Below are 16,970 nucleotides of genomic sequence, written 5' to 3'. Positions count from 1 at the left end.
TGAGGGCAGAGACCGGGTGATGCAGCTCCATGCCAAAGGCTGCCAGGAAAGTCTCAGAACCAAGGAGCTGGCAAAGGGCAGGTTGTTCTTCAAAGTGTCAGAAGAAAGCAGGCCCATCTGTACTTTGATCCCAGACTTGTTGCCTACAGATCTGCAAGACTGTACATTTCTGTCCTTTAAGCTGCACAGTCTGTACATCGGCCCTGACAAATGACTACAGGTTGGTTCCAAGAAAGAGGTTTTTGTTTTAGACTCTGGTTGGGGCAGCAGGAAAAGATGGGGCCGTGAATGTGTGCTGCTCACAGCAGGGCATGTGGCCTGCACCTGTTGTCTGGGCATAGCGGAATCGACGGACGTGACATTCCGGATACTTGCAATGGTGTATTTTAGATGAAGCAACAAGATGGAACCTTCTTGTAGGGTGTCTGGGTAAACATAGACCGGTTAAGGATGACTTAAGGGCTATGGGGGTTCTTGACCCTTTCTCTCAGCTCTTTGATCTCAGACTTGTTACCTCTGAGATCTCTGGAACGTAAGTACCACCTTGTTCTTCCAGCTCCCTGGGCGCAGCTTCAGGAGCATGTGGGACTCATGGGCCCAAGGGCTACATTCTTCTAGTTTGTACTTTAGAACCTCCCTGATTCAGCTACTAAAGAGGAAACTTGGAGGCCAAAGACAGCTTTTTCTTCCAGATTTTCTTATTTATCCTTTCTAGGGTAGAGGAATCTGATTGGAACTCAGCAGCTGTTTCCACTCTAGACACTGTGTGTATAAAACCCCAGAACCTGTTTGCACCCCATTCCCCTGTTCCCCAGCACCACACCCTCTTGTGCTAGCCATTGAGCTATTCCCAACCCAGCTGGAGCTGGTGGCGGTGCTGATTTGTGTAAGATGCTTTGCATAGAGTCTCTGGTGACTACCCTAGCTGCCTTGGCAAGGTTTGGTAAGCTTCAGCTTCTAACAACTGCCTTACCAAGAGTGTTCTGCAACAAAATTAAACACAGCTTCTGAACAGATGCTTCAGAACAGGTTTTAAGACTACAAACAGTAGGGGGACACTTGCTTGACTATGAAGTCAAGCCTGGTCAGAGGCTTTAAAACCAGATCAAACAGAAAGGAAGGCCCTAAAAATTATAGATCCGATAGCCCCAGCCAACTGAGAAACAGCCCTTTCTGCACTCAGTGTTTCTCAAACCAGCAGGGCTAATAGTTACGGGTACTTATTGCAAACTAAAAAATATTCACTTCAATGAAAGGCAGTATACAAAAGGCAAGTCTCTGGGAACCGAGGCCCCATCCTTTTGAGCAAATTATAATACGCGCATTTCCAAGATGTAAAATCCAGAACACCTGACCTAATTCAAATTCCTAAGGTATCAATGTGTAAAATTCTCTCCCAGACTATCATCTATTGACCCTTCAAGTCCTATTTATGAGGCCTTTTGTAGGAGCTTGCACGTCCATCCTGGGTTTCTAATGCACGTATTGTTCCCCAAAGAGTGTGTACTTACCGGCTGATAAATCACATTTAAATCTCTTCAACAAATATGTGTTGGATGACTTATTCATAGGAGGCACTGTGCCAGTCACCCAGCTGTGAAGGGGACAGCTTTCTGCATGAGGGCTGGGACACTGATACATAATAGATGTCACTAAGAACTTCTCTACTGTGCAGTGTTTATCTGGAAAGCACAGGGATGGGAGGCGTACAAATGGACAAGGCCTTGGAGAAGAAAGATCCTGGACCATGCATAATAAGCAAGTTATTATGAGATTCTAACATGGGAGCCCAAACCTCACTGGTGTACTTGGCGAAGTGAAACTCATAAGCTACTACGGGTGTCGGCTTCTCACCAGAGGGTATGTTGTATTACCGAGCGAACAACCAGGATATAACCCAGGTTTTGATAACTATAGATTCAAACCATGGATGAACTCATCATGCCCAAAAGAAGTGATCGTATAAGAGTTCAAAGCTCCCCATATCTCTTTACAGCAACACTCCTTGAGTTGTCAGTTCCCTTTACCACACACTGAATAGTTTATCTGCCCACCCCTTGGCTCTGGGCTAGCCAGCAAAGTGTTCTTGCCAGGGTACAAAGGACATAGTGAAGTAGTGGCTCTGACTCTTGACTTTGGGATGCCTGTGCCTCCACCTGCCACCTGGAGTTCAGCCACAGTCATCTAAAAAGTCCAGGCAATGGGGCGAAGGGACCGACCGGACAAGGAAAGATGCACAGTGAGGAAAGAGCTTAGCAGGGACCACTCGTCCATGCCCAGAGAGCTCCCTCAGCACCGTCTGATTTCAACTGACAACAGGGGTGTGGGCCCAGAAAAATCCAAAAGGGTCACCGCCCAGCTGTGATCTGGAGAACAAGGGGAAACGTTGGCTTTCTTAAGTCACCAAGTTCTGCGGTAGCTTTTGTTTTCTGTCTTGTTTGGTTTTGTTGTTTTAAGACAAAGTTCCAGGAGGTACAGGCTGGGCTTAAAGTCACTCTGTTGTGAGGATGTAATTGCTTCTGGTCCCCCTGCATCTCCCTTCCAAGTGGTAGGATGACAGGTGTGCAGAATCACATCTGGACATCAGATCCAGAGCTTTGTGCATGCTTGGCAGTCTACTGACTGAGCAACATGTCCCTGCGGTGGGTTTTCAGATAATAAACGAACCTGCTTATTCCTCACACTCTGACCAGTGTGGCTTTGCACATGGATCCCAGCAAGTCTTCACAGGGTGAGTCGGTGATTCATGAGTAAGTGGGAAGTCCAAAAAGGTAAGACAGACACACAGAACCAATCTAGAAATTACTAGAGATTATTTTAGTTATCCATGGTAAGAGTCCGTGTGTATTCAATTCCCCTGCTGGCTTCTAGGTTCCTTCTGAACATGAATCTGGTTCCCACTGGGAACAAACATACCGAAAGCTAAATCCACAGCAACAGTTCCTCTGTCCGTACAAACAAGGAAGTCAGAAGCCTCACAATGTCCTTGGAGGTGAAAATAACCTGGGATCAGCCGACACTAACTAGAACATCAGGTCATCAACCTGTCCTCGAGACAGGTTCATATTACCTGCACCATGACTACCAGGCTTAATTCAAGGATGGTGGTGGCAAACCCTGTTTCTGGACATTTTAATAAGCAGAGTCTCTGGTGAGTCCAAGGAAGAAGTCGTGTCTATGATTAAACTCCAAAGGGATGATAAGTGGCAGCCACCCAGCAAATATGTTTGAAGTTCCTGCAATTCTAGCTTCAGCCAGGCTGTGGGTGTGCTTGGAGCTGACAGGAACTTGACAGATAAGGAGTCTTCTGGATTTAAAGGCTGCCAAATCTGACACAGTTCCAGCTGTCTACTCATTTGCTCTGTGGCATGAGGCCTGAGAGGGTAAGGTGCCACCGAGGAAGAACAGAGACCATCTTTTCCTGATGAGCCCCGGGGAACAGCCTATGTGGCTGGTGGAATCTGTTCCAGCTATGTCTAGGAACCCGACACGCATGTGCAGAAGTGTCAGGGATGAAAACAACATGCATGACACACAAGGAAGAAGGCGACGTTAGCTACTGCACATGCAATGAGAAGTGCCTGCAACAGGTTCTTTCCTTTACTGGGACAAGAACAATTAATAACAGTTGGTGCTACGAGAGTGTCTAGGGAACACAGTCTTGTAGCCACTAACTGGTGCACAGAGATGACATCGGGTAGAGAAACCTAAGGTGCTACATGTATAGCCAGTTATTCAGATATGGACATGGTTAAACTTGAAGCCTCTCCCAGTGAAGGTGACCCCCAGGGGTCAGCAGATCATCAGTGCCAGGTACTGCAAAGACTGGCATGTTCCAGGTCACTCAGATCAACTCAACACTGGTTGTTACGGCATTCTGCAGTCTCTGGAAACATCGACGAATGACACACAATATTAAAAAAAAAAATCTTAGAGACCTGACTAAACAAGGCATCGACTCACGCCACGGACATAACGCATAGTTACAAAACACAGCCGATTGTTCTAAATGTGAGATAAGATTTGTGAAGACCATGAGGTTCGAAAGACCCGAATTAAGAACACGGTGACCTCTGTTGGATGAAGCTGTATTTAACATACGCAAACACGAGAGTAAACACGGAAAGTCTTGAGGCATCCCAAAGATGCTGAACATGATAGCGACATATGGGGTATTGGGTACCCCATCACAACCCTTCCCTTAATGGCGTCCTCTCTCTTTCCTCTCCCTGCTGCCTGATCATCCCCCAGCCCCAACCCACCCCCGACTCTTTGGTTTCCATGTGTCCAGCAGATCTCTTCCCAGGCTCAGACTCCAAGTTCCTCTACCTCATTACCTGATCTGGCTCTAGCACATGTCAGCCACTGACCCTCCCCTCCCCACACACACCTGTTACACTCAGGTCTAGGCTCAGTTTGCCCCGTTTCCTCTGTGTTGTAAACACCTGGCTGTGCCCACCTTCTCTCCATTTCCCTTACAAGTGCTTGCTCTTCGTGTTATGGTGTCATCTTTCAATGCTCTCTTGGGGCAGAAATCAGCTTATGCCAAAGCTCTAGAAACGGACACTCATCACACACACACACACACACACACACACACACACACACTTAGGGAAGGCGTACAGCTGGCCACTGTGCCTTTTGGACACATGTCCTTCTAGTGACTTCAGGTTCTGGAATGCCAGAGTGATCTTCTCAGTACCCATTCTGTTGGCCATGGAAAGAGGGGGGACTAGGTCGCTTCGAAGTGAAACAATGGTAAGTCTAACTCTCATTCTTCTGCAGTCCAGGGAGGATGATGTACAGAGTAATATCTCACCATTCAAAGAGGAAGACAGATACTAGTTATACAGAACGATTCGTTTCGCACAGGTAAAAATGACCCACATTCCATTCTTAACAATACCACATAGGAAAACAGATGACCTCTGCTGTCGAGAAAGTCCATTTATTGTAAAGAAGACCTCCTGCTGGGGATGGTGATGTCTTAAAGAGGGAAACCAACTTGTAAAGGGCAAAGCAGAAAGGAACCACGAATTAGGCCATTAACTGAAAAGAGGGCAGAAAAGGAACGGCAGAGTTAAAACTGAATCAATGCTACACAGAAATAGTAGACAAGAAAAGTGACTACAGGGGCCTTGGATCCAGCCAACCAGACAGCGTGGAGACTGGGCGAGAGCTCACAGACTCCTGAAAGGAGAACGAGAAAAGAAGATGCGCAAAAAGGCCCAACACAGAAGAGCAGACACAGGACAGATCAACAGCTCGGTTGCCAGTGAGGCAGCGGAGGGAAAATCCCGAAACAACTGCTGTGTGCTTCCCTGGGAAGCGGGGGTGGGGGGGAAGACAGGGGGGGACACGACGACATTTGTTTGATGGAAGGAATAGAAGTATTACCTATAAAAACAGACACAGGTCAGGGTAATAAAATAATTATTTAGTGTAAGTGGGAAAAAGAGCACCTTTGATTTAATTTTTTTAAAATTTCCATTTTAACATGGAAAAAAAAAAACCAACGGGCTGAGAGGCTATCTCTCAGTCAGGAGAATGTTTGCCTCCCATGCTTGTAACATTGTGGTCCAGCCCCATTGCTGTATAACCTGTAATATCAGAGTTCAGAAGGGTAAGACTGGAAAATTCAGGAGTTCAAGGTTAATCTCTGCTATAGAACAGAGGTGCTTTGTATTCCTGAGGTCTTCTCTCCGAAAGACAATATAATACAATACAATGGTAAATCTTAGCCTCCACATTTCCCTTAGGACTGCCAATAACAGTCTGCTCAGGTTTTCTCTTTCCTGGTAGTTGATAGAAAATCTCATCCAACTGTGGCCAAAACAGGGAAAGCTGGATTTATTTAGGGTACAAATAAAATGACTAATAGAAAACAGGGCTGACTTTACTCATTTGGACGACAGCCTTGTTTTACAGTGTATGACATCTTTCAGGATATATACCTTCTTTGGAAATGTCTCAGATGCAGCCGCAGAAATGTTTCCTCCAAACACCAAGAGGGCGTAAGTGGACAGAAAGAAAGGCACTGCCCACCACTCCCTGAGTCCTTAAGCACAGCTGAAATGGTCATCTCAGCGCCCAGCTGGGTACACCATCAGCCAGCCTCTCTCTCCTCTGTGCTGCTCTTACAACAAAATCCCCTGCCGTCTTAGGTCTTAGAAAGGAAAACCACCGAGGCCTTTCCCCTGTTGACTTTCCTATTCACAATTATGTGAGCAAACACCGGCTTTCTGCGAATGAATGCACCACAAGTGGTTTGGGTTAATCCTCTGGTTCTTTACTTTGTAACATTCACACTTCTCATACAACCAGCGGCCATTTAAGGTACACAATGGGGTTAGGAAGAAGCACCACTCGAAGGGCTTTGGGCAACCAGCTTCCATAGATTTTGCCCTGCAAATTTTATACCAGTTAGACAAAGCTACTTCAAAGTCAGGATATTCTGAAACTGCACCCCATGAGGCTCTAGGACCACCAAGAAGGCAGCGTAGGAAGCCCCACTCTGGTACAACATGCTTTTCCTGGGTCTTCAGAAACCTGTACATAACTGCTGTAGCTAGGATCTAGCTTTCTTGTTCCAGGGACAGCTTTGCCAAGGATTTTTAGTCATGCTTTTGAATAAAGGAGCACACAGGAACCCTGGAGCAAATAATTTCAAAACCTGTCATTGACTGGTTCTCAATACTGATAAGCATGTGTTTAAAATAACAGACACCATACCTCTGTTATCAAGTTGCTAATAACTCAGGCATATCTGCCATCCTGTCCACCTCCTAGGTATAGGCAATCACTGATAAAATCACTCACTCTCTGACTCTGGGTACCAGAGGCACAAAACTACAGCATTTGGGGGGCGGGGGAGTGTTTTAAAATGTTACTGACCTAGGAGCGCAGACTATTCCTTCGTCTATTTGAAATTTTCATGAGAAAGGTTTAATAATTACTTTAGAAGCCACTTAGCCCATAACTATATTTAAAGCAGCTGAAAAGACAATGAAATGACCAATCCAAAATGCTTAGATGGCAGGAACCTTACCTATCAGGGTGTGGAAGACGGCGGCGATGGCACCGGCCACCACCATGCAGAGGACGGCTTTGGCCCTGTCTCTCTTACTGTTCACGAACACCAGGCCCACATTTTTGAAGTCACTCATGGGCCCCGTGAAGAACTTCATCAGAGAATATGCCAGCCCGTAGCTGGCCAGCATCTCTACTGCATCTTCCTTGACTGCAGCGATGCCCCGGTTCAAGGCCTGTGAGGGAGAGAAGAGCCAACGCAAGCATGAGACACAGCACCACATCTCTGCAGAGTCCCGCCACCAGTGTGGACTTGGCAGATGTGTTTCCCGGGGATACAGTGGGCAGCATGTAGAGTAAACCTACTCCTAAGTTTGTAGAAAATACTGGCTTTTCTGTTTTGGTCCATGTTAGCTTCAGTCTGAGTAAGTACCTTTTGGGGAGGCAATACCTGCCCATTGGGGAAAGTAATCAACCCAACAAGTATTTGCTGATATTGAAAGATAGTTCTAAGAAGTATCATTTAAAAGTTGATGTTTTGAAATTCCTAGCCTGGTGTAGTAACTCTTGCCTGTAATCCCAACACACTGGAGGGTTTTGAGTTCTGGTCCAGCCTGGGCTACTTTGCTCATATTCATGTCTGCATGTTCACCTGACCCCTTTTCTCTGGTCCCTGTTCTCCTCCTAAAACAGGCCCATTTTGCTCTCCTGTCACATGTGTGCATGTGTAGTTACATCTGGATCCACATAAGAGAAGCACACAGTATGTAACATGTTTTCCTTCCTCTCTCCGTCACCCTCTCTTCCTCCCGGCTATCGCCTCCCTCCAGACCTTTTCCTCCCTTCCCACAGGAGTTACCCATTTTTTACAATACACTCTACTGTTAAGGCAGTTTTATGTTCTCAGAAAGATGAGTGAAAAACGACAGCTTTCTCCTTGCCCCCATGCCCCACAAACACAGCAACTCCCTAACTATCAGCATCCTGGCCCAGAGAGGGACACTGGCTACAAGTGATGACCCTGTATTGACACACGGTGATCACTCAACTGTAGTCAATATAAGGGTTCATTCTCTGTGTCCTAAAGTCTAACAACATGCATCTGCCATCACAGAGTCATCAATAATAACACCCTAAAGCTTTTACCCATTGTGTCCACTCTTTCAACAGACAGACCCACAGACACATTCAGAAAAGCCGTGTTCAGTCAGCTGGCTCAAAACAGAGGTGCATTCTCCCTGTGTGCCTCACTTCTACTGAAAAGATAGTGGTTCATAATTTTCTCCATAAACAGTTGTAGCACAGCCTAAGCGCCAGTTTGTAATACTCCTTAGAGATGACATCAGAGCACTAAGCTAACCAATGACTTTGTGACAGAAGAAAAGCTGGACCCACCAATCAAATCCAAGATGGTTCTTCAAACATATAATATTTAAGAATATTATACCGAATTTTAACAAAGCAGCTCATTCGATGTTACCCTGGCTCTACGGCTGTGAACTGTAAAGTGTGTTCTTTAGTTATGTACCGCTAAGCAGAGATGAGCCCCTTCAGGTTACGATTGAATGCCAACTGCTTATAAAATGCATTCAGACCGTAGCCACGCTATGGTGGGTAGGTGTGCACATTTGCACACTCACACATGCTGGGATATTTTGTGAGCCTCTAACATGCTGTCTGTTTAGGCCTCTCAGGAGGACAGAAGAAATGAGCAAAACTCCGGGGCTTCAATTCCCCACGACACTACATCATTTTTACCAGAGATGCTGCCGAGTCAGGCGGTGAACACTTACAGAGCAAAGCATTCGAGCAAGGCTCTGCTGGGAGGTGGGAGATGCATTTGTCAGGAAATGCCCCTATGTGGAAACAATTTCAGAAAACCCTAGAGTAAAAAATGGATTGACTCTTCTGCTCCCAAAGCTAGAATTATAAAGCTAGCTCTTGACAACTGTCCTTTGAATTCATTTCTTCTTCCTTGTACTTGAACTTCCCTGTAAGAACTGCTTGTACAAGAGTGATAACTTTTCTTTTTTAAAGAAACAAACTTTTCCTCCAGTCAAAATGAACCAAACACCTTACTTAACACTATAGAGCCAACTAAAAACCAAGAGAGTGACTCCCTGGAAATGAATCTTGTGTTTGATACGAGGGCTCCTGCTCTCCTTCCAAGCTTACCAACCTGATCACCCATGCAGCTAGTCCACTGGGAATCTGAGATATCGGACACTGGTGGTGCCCATCAGGTCTCATAGATCCCCGGGTGGCAGGAACCCAGGAACTGATAGGTACTGGTTATAAGGATTAGCTCCCTGCTTCCAAGGTCACCCCCGGTACAGTGCCCCAAAGTACTGAAAGCGGACTCCATCAGCCACCAGTCCTTGCTTCCTCTCCCCAGCACCCTATCCTGCTTGTTCCACCCTCTTCAGAAAGCATATGCTCATTGGTTCACAGTGTACAAGTCCGTTCACTTTAGGTCTTGCGTCACTACAAGTTAACTCGGAACAGTTTGGAATAGCTTGTAGCCTCCCAGAGCCTGTATAATCCACAGTGCCAATGTCACACCATGGAATGCCTGCTCAGGTCTCATAACTGGTAGAGTTGAAACCCTCCCCCACCTTCTCTCAAGTCTATGGTTTTGGGTTCTTGTGGTTTTTTTTTTTTTAAAAAAGCCATGGATTTATTTAGTATGTAAGTGTGTATATGCATGTGTGTGCACACATGTGACAAGTCATGTATGTGGAGGTAAGAGGGCAGCCTGCAGAAGTAAGGCCTTTCCTTCTACCATGTAGGTTCCAGGGACTGAACTGAACTTCCGTCTCACCAGTCTGTGAACTGTTTGTTTCTAGAGCATAAAAGTGTGTTAAAATTTAAATGACATCATCTAGCACAAGTTTCAAACACACTTAGAAGCATACCTATATAATGTAGGAATAGACTCTCCACATGTTTTCTCAACAAACAATATATTTTTTGTTGTTAAAAAACAAACAATAATTATGGCAACCTATCAGCCATGGCTGTACTTCTATTCCCACCAACACTTCAACCTGAGTCTTAAACCTAGAGCTGCGGCAGGAGGGAAGAAAGGCAGAGCTAATGACAGCTGTCGGCAAGGTTGGCAAGTTTCAGTGAGGCCAACAATTATGGCACTTTGAGGAAAGAGCATGGGGTTCACACAGGCAGACGTCAGCCAGAATCTGCTTCTATCACGTAACTGCTGAGTGGGTCACTCAGAGGACCTTGGAAGAGACAGGCGGGCTGTGCACAGAGCACCAAGCAGTTACTACACTAGAAAGGACACTGAGAGCAAGGACTTGTAATTATGAGATGTATCGCCTGTGAGACGTCCTGCTGATGTTTATGGTGATGGGGTCAAATGCTTCATTAAAACAAAACGGATCCTGCCTGACTCTAATGTGAGAGATGCATGAAAAGTTTCAGACTTAAGAACGCGTGCTACGTTAATGTTTCAGTGCTTTTGATTCCCCTTTGGAGCGCTCTCTTCCAATCTGTCCAATTTATTAATTTCGTGGTTTTATCGATAGTGGAGACATTGTTATTACTGGTCATTTTCATGGACTCTGTGGCATGTGGCTTTAGTCCTTGCTACTCTTTACCCATCTGTAATGAGATTATTTTGTCCTACTTTATGGCTCTGTTTGCACACTTGACTTTTTACTTAATCTTCCTGGCGCTTTTGAGAGATGGACTGAAATGAACTGTCCTCCGAACAGTTTACATTTCTTCAAATACAGGACACACCATCCATCTCCCGTTTATTTGCGATGGCTTCTTACCGTCCCTTAGGCTTCGCCCTTGTCCTGCAGCCACCTGCTGTTTGCACGTCTGTCTCCACCCCTCCCCCTCTTTTGTTCCCTTCCTGACGTGTGTATACTCACTTGCTATCACACTTAGCCTCTGTCTTCCTGAGCTCCGAGGAGGAGCAGAGACCTGCATTTACTGCTTTGTCCCCAGAACCACAGCCTGGCAGGGTAACCCATGTATGGCAGAAGGACAGACAGACTGGAGAATGAGATAAATGTGTATAAAGCATGATCATCCACTGTGATGTGAGCTGAAGAAAAGCAATGTGTCTGAGAGCTGGGCAGTCCTAGGAGGAACCCAGCCGGAGAAACAAAGGAACCCCCATTAAGGTAGCAAAGGCGCTGACGCCAGGGGGAGGAGCCAGCTGGATGAAGGACAGTAGGAGGGTGGGGGGAGGAGGGACAAGGAGCACTAAGGAGCAAAGAGCAGACAAGGAGGGTTGACAAGAACAGATTATCCCAGAGAGGAGGAAGAAGGTAGTTCTGTGACAGGAGCGGCCTGGAGAGAGACGGGAAGAAGCAGACAGAGAGCTCTGACTAGAGGTGGTACCGGGGAAATGTAGGGTAGTGCAGACAGACAGAAGCACAGAGTGTGGAGGCCAAGCAACTGGAGCAGGACATGGTCTTGAACACATGTGAGGCAAAGGGAAATGGCTGGTGAGGGTCATGGTTGGAGTCACCATTGAGCAGGGCAGTGCTCACTAAGATGGGGACAGTGGCTGGCGGAGTTGGCTGGCTGTGTGGCACCAGCATGCAAAGCTGGTGGACTGTGTGAAATCCCCTGGGAAGGCTATAGATAGAAAGGAAGGGAAAGCCAAGATTCTTCCGTGTATGTCTCTAGGGATAAAAACCAAAGCTTGTCAAGGGCACACAGGCCTGGGTCCAGTTGGCACATGACTAGGCTGCACTGCAGAGTTAACTGGGTAGGTCAGAGGCTTCTGGCAATGCTGCCTGAAACCCAGCTATATCTTAATCCGAGTCCAGAAGAGGCTGCCGTGCCTGGGGACGAGATCTGGCTGTGGCCTTAAAATTCAGCTCAAAAAGTACCAAGGAGTCGTCGGGATGAATGAGGCCTTCAGGAAAACAGAAGTAAAGCTCACCTGCTAGTTCAAGGCCGGTTCCTAAACCTTCACGGGTTTCTAAAGCAAAGGTACTAGAGTTTAGACTGCAGCAGACCTAACAGTTCACCAATACATGTAAAGGTGACACTATCCCTTGTTTGCAGTTCAGCCCCAGTCCCACACGGAACAGTACTGGTTTTTCCTCACACTTCAGACCCCAGCCGCAGTGCAGAGCATGATTTACAGACATAGCAGCTTCCTAGAAACGCTGGTGGCCCATAAGCACCTACCCTATCCTATTGTGTCTCCTGTCCCTGCACTGTCCAGACTCATGGCTGCCTATGTGCTGTTCTTTGATACACCAAGTTCGCCAAACCACGGGACATTTATTAAAAAGTAAAAACTTCTACATCCCCCAGGGAAACCCTATGAAATCTCACAGGTCTCAGCTGACCTGTCCCGGATAAACTGTCTAGGACAGGAAATCCTAAACTCCCAACATTTTAAACTTGGGATCTGGAGATCAGACAAATCTGCTAAGCTGCAGACAGCAATCTTTCAGGACAAGTCACCCGCTCCCTGAAGCCTGCTGTCGTCCCACACTGGAGATAGCTCAGGCCATTCTCATGAGCCTCCTCCATTAACACCGAGAAGTCCTCTGCAAATATCTCTGGGACTCCATGCTTAGCTAATCCAGAGGTTAGACTCTTAACCTGTGTCTGCAAACCTCAACTTGGAGACCTGCTGGAACCCAGTACAGAACACAACCTGCTGCTAGGACAGCCTCAGCCTCCATGGAGTTGAACAGTTTGACGACTCCCAATCCCGCCTTTGGTAGTCCTCGTTCCCTTTAGAAGGACCCGACCTCCAGTTCTTCTGTAATGAGGCCATCAGGTGAGACTAAATTTCTGACTGCTTGTTCCCTGACACAAGAGAACTAAACAAAACACCCGTGTGCCCGGCCTTTCCTCACCACCTCACTGCTTTTAAAATATAAAGGCCAGCCTCATCAGGTAGCTCAAGGGATATCTATCTAGAGCCTGCCTTAGATGGACTCTAAACTACTGTGGGGCCTTGTTCAGATCCACAGGTTCCTCTCCTGTTCGACCTGGCTTCTTCCTATCAAGGTTTATGTGTGCACATCTCAAAAAGAAACCTCTCGACTCTGTACTAGCTAGCCTCTTCTCTCCGCTTCTCTCCCTCCCATCCTGCCATGCTCTCTCCACAGCCCAGGTCCCCGGGCTGCACATACAGTGTGCTCTGTGCACCTTGAGGCACAGCCTGATTTGGCTCATTTGCTATCAATCCTCTTGCATCTAGTTAACACCACAAATGTCTGAATGTAACACAGGGACAAAGATGAATGGTCTATATATGATCTCAGACATGACCATTAATGAGTACAAAGCCTAGCTTTGGGCTTGGTTTTATAGGTTACAAAGAAAAAAGCCAAGAACAATTCTTGGTAGATTTTACAGACTTACAATAGGCAAAGTGATGGCAGGTAGACAGCCCTGTCCTTGTGGTTCTGATATTTTCTGAGTAGACAGACAGGGTGTCCCCTGATCATTTCTGCCGCATCACACTCTGGCCCCACACAACTGGGCATCCAGCTGGCTCTCAGCTGTAGTCACAAGGACACAAATAGAACGAAGCATTGGGCCACATGACTCGTCTTGTAAGTGTAAAGTTCAGACACCAGTTTTTTCCGACTCCCCCCTTTCACTTGGTTTGGAAGTCTCTGGAAAACAAGGGCAAACTATTCTCCGACAGAGTTGAATCACGCTGAGGAATTTAGGTACTTAAGAAGAAAATCAAGCTTAGAGGATAAGACCTAGAGCAAACGAGTGAGCCGGCTAAAAGCGGAGTTACTGGGCTGGTAGTCTGGCTTGGAGGTAGAACTCACACCTAGTACACAGGAGACCTTGGTTCAACCTCTAAAACAGCAAACACACCAACAAAAATAGAAGGTGACCGTGCCAGTGTGGATCTCCAAGTTCTGAGGATGGGGATGGGGAGGGAACAGGGTATTCAAGAGGGATGGCTATACAATTCAGGAAGTGCCTAGAACTCAGGGCTCAGACTGGCCCAAAGTCCAGGGCCTTATCAGAAAAATCATCTTACTATTCGTTCAGAAATGGCTTTTCAAATTCTACAAGGTCTCCAGTTGAGGTTTGATATTCAGTGCTGAAAGTCCCGGTTTTTATTTTATTTTATTTTTTTAGTAAGATGTTCCTTCACATGTCTCATCTTGGATTTAGAGGAAGTCGTGGGGATTACAGGCTAGACAATCATCTGTTTTGTGTGGAGACAGTCCAGGCTGTTTTCTAAGCCCTTTGATAAAAGATGATTCCCCTCTCTAAAGCTTCAGGGTGTCTGTCACCCCCATTACAACATGAAACAGCTAAAGCATAGTTTAAAAATCTTTCCTGAATTCGACATCTTCAGGAAAGTGGTATCTGTATAAGGAACAGCATGGCTAGGCACAGCCACCTGTGTGTTGGGTCAGCTTCTTCTAATGACTGTGATGGCCAGCCATTTGGGATGGCAGTCCTCCCCAGGAGTCCAGGTTCCCGTAACCTGTACTTTTCCACTGTTATTGTTCTGTTTGTCTGTATTTTAAAAAGTGGTTTGAGTTAAATTGGATCATTTGTCTTCCCAGTAGTTTTCCAGCTTCGTTTTATTTTCTCAAGGATCTATACAGCTCTGTCTAGCTGGAGCTCCAGCCAAGAGCTTGACACCCACACACGAGGCTGTGGTTTGAAGGGAACAGCAGGCAAACGGGCCTGGTCTCTTCAGCAGTCAAACAGGGCTCTGCAGGTCCATATTTAGTGCTTGCTGAAAACCCTGAGATGACCTGGTCCAGACAAAAGGCGACACCGACGTCACTGCCATTTGTGATACATAGAGAAGAGCTTATAAAAAAAAAAAAACAAAAAAAAAAAAACAGAGACCAATTTGAGAGGCAAAAGCCAGCAGATCCTTCTAAGTCCCTGATCTACATGACAAGTTCCAGGCCAGCTATAGCTACACAGTGAGACCCTGATTCAAAAATATAAATTAATGAATGAGTAGATAGATAGATAGATAGATAGATAGATAGATGGATGGATGGATGGATGGATAGATAGGCAGACAGATGCCAACCACTAGACAAGGTACAGTGAAGTGTGACTCCTGTCCATGTCTTCATAGGTCTAGGGTAATAAAAAGCATTTTCAAAAATGACCCTCTTAATTTGAAAACAGATTTAATGACAAAGGGACACATTTTAGTGTCGCAGAACTCGTTTCAAGCTCTCCCAATCCTTTATTTAGATATAAACATCATCCACTCAGCCAAATTTAACCGGGGAAGGTTTAACAAAAGAAGGAGTATTAATTAGAAAATTCTAGTGCTAGCTGCTTGCATGCCTACAATCCCTGCACCAGACAGGTGGGAGACAGAAGATCAAGAGCAGCCCAAGGCCACCCTCCAGCTACATGCTTATCTTAAAATAAAAAATCAGAAAAGAAAAAAAAATAGAAAATTCTAGTGTCCTTTTATAAAAATACCAAAGGTCTCCTGTGCTCTTAAAAAAAAAAAATCTTATTATTTTTTTTACCACGATGTCACATTTTTATTGAAACATCTTATTTCCTTGTAGCTTTTTACGTTACTCAGACGCATGGCCCCCAGATAATAATTCCTGGTTAATATGTCAACATGCTACTCATTCATGCCAGACCTAAACAATAGGAGGGGCAGGGTCATTGTTTGGTTGGTAAAATTCATGCCATGCCACCATGAGGACCGACTTCCGAGCCCTCATATCTAAGCAAAGTCTGCTCCTGGGACATGTGCCTGTAATTTCAGGCTGGTGAGGAAGACACAGGAGGATCCTTGGGGGATTGCCAGTCAGCCAGGCTATCCTACTGGAGAGCCCGGGTTCCTTGAAAGAAAGCTCTGGTGTGGAGTTCTCGCTAGTACCATAAAAGATACAGGGATCAGCAAAGATTTTGGATAGGATCTGGAGGCCTGCTTAGGGGGTGGGAGTCATTCTTGGTATTGAAACCTTGACCAAAGGCAAGGGGGCGTGGGAGGTCAAAGGTCCTAGGGAGAAGCTACTGCTGCTGTGTCATCAAGGTGCTAAGTATTTGTACACATTAGTGCTACCTGCAGGCGTTGTCGGAGAAGCTCCTGACAGCAACTGACCGCAGAGATTCTTAGCTGATCCTCAAAGGGTTGAGAATAATTGAGTATTGAATATTCGACCCTAAACAGAGCATCTATATTTCCCCATCCCAAGGCTTATGGAAGGGGGGACAGAAAGAATGTAAGAGGTGGAGGATGGGGAGGAGAGCTATGAAATGCTGTCCTCTGATTCAACGTGGCCACTGCACTCATGAGCTCACCAGGGTTGTGCTTTTCTGCACAGGACTCCAGGAGACCAAGCCAAGCATTCTAGCAGGCAGCAGCACATGGACACAGTGTCCCCCCAACAAAACACAAGCAAACAGCAACAACAACAAAACCTAGGGAGGGAGTGGATCTTGGTACATAGATGGTTCATTCAGTGGTTAAGAGCACTGGTTGCTCTTCCAGAGGACCCACATTCAATTCCCAGCACCCACATGGGGGTTCACAACCATTTGTATGTTTCTTCTAATCTTCATGGGCCCCAGAAACATAACACATGCAAACATGCAAAACACTCACTCAAACATAAACTAAAAGAAAAAGAAAGAAGAGGACGTGTTCAAGGCAGAAAGGGATGTCTGACCCAGAAGAGGATGAGGGGAGAGTTGGGGGGTGGATAAGATACACTGTTTATATGTATGATATTGTTGAAGAATAAGCAAAAGATATACTATTAAAAATAAGGTGGACAGAGATTGAGATAGACAAGTTTTGTCAACCTCTGGCCTTCATAAGCATGTGTGCACATAAACACACACATAAACACACATATACACACACACACACACACACACACACGGGGTGGGGAGAGGGGAGGGAGAGAGAGAGAGAGAAAGAGAGAGAGAGAGAGAGAGAGAGAGAGAGAGAGAGAGAGAGA

At 46.0% G+C, this 16,970-nt stretch overlaps 1 protein-coding gene across 2 annotated transcripts in view; it reads right to left on the bottom strand.

Annotated features, from left to right (window-relative positions):
• The window catches only part of Ankh (ANKH inorganic pyrophosphate transport regulator), a 127,863-nt gene that overhangs the window by 45,529 nt on the left and 65,364 nt on the right, over positions 1-16,970 (bottom strand). For both annotated transcript variants that reach the window (XM_028767682.1, XM_028767683.1), the window contains exon 2: positions 7,049-7,265. In XM_028767682.1, the coding sequence (XP_028623515.1) occupies positions 7,049-7,265 (217 nt within the window). The remainder of the gene's footprint in view (positions 1-7,048; positions 7,266-16,970) is intronic.

This window comes from Grammomys surdaster, unplaced genomic scaffold, assembly GCF_004785775.1.
Source record: "Grammomys surdaster isolate TR1022 unplaced genomic scaffold, NIH_TR_1.0 174, whole genome shotgun sequence".
NCBI lineage: Eukaryota > Metazoa > Chordata > Mammalia > Rodentia > Muridae > Grammomys > Grammomys surdaster.
This window is presented reverse-complemented; position numbering and strand designations above follow the sequence as displayed.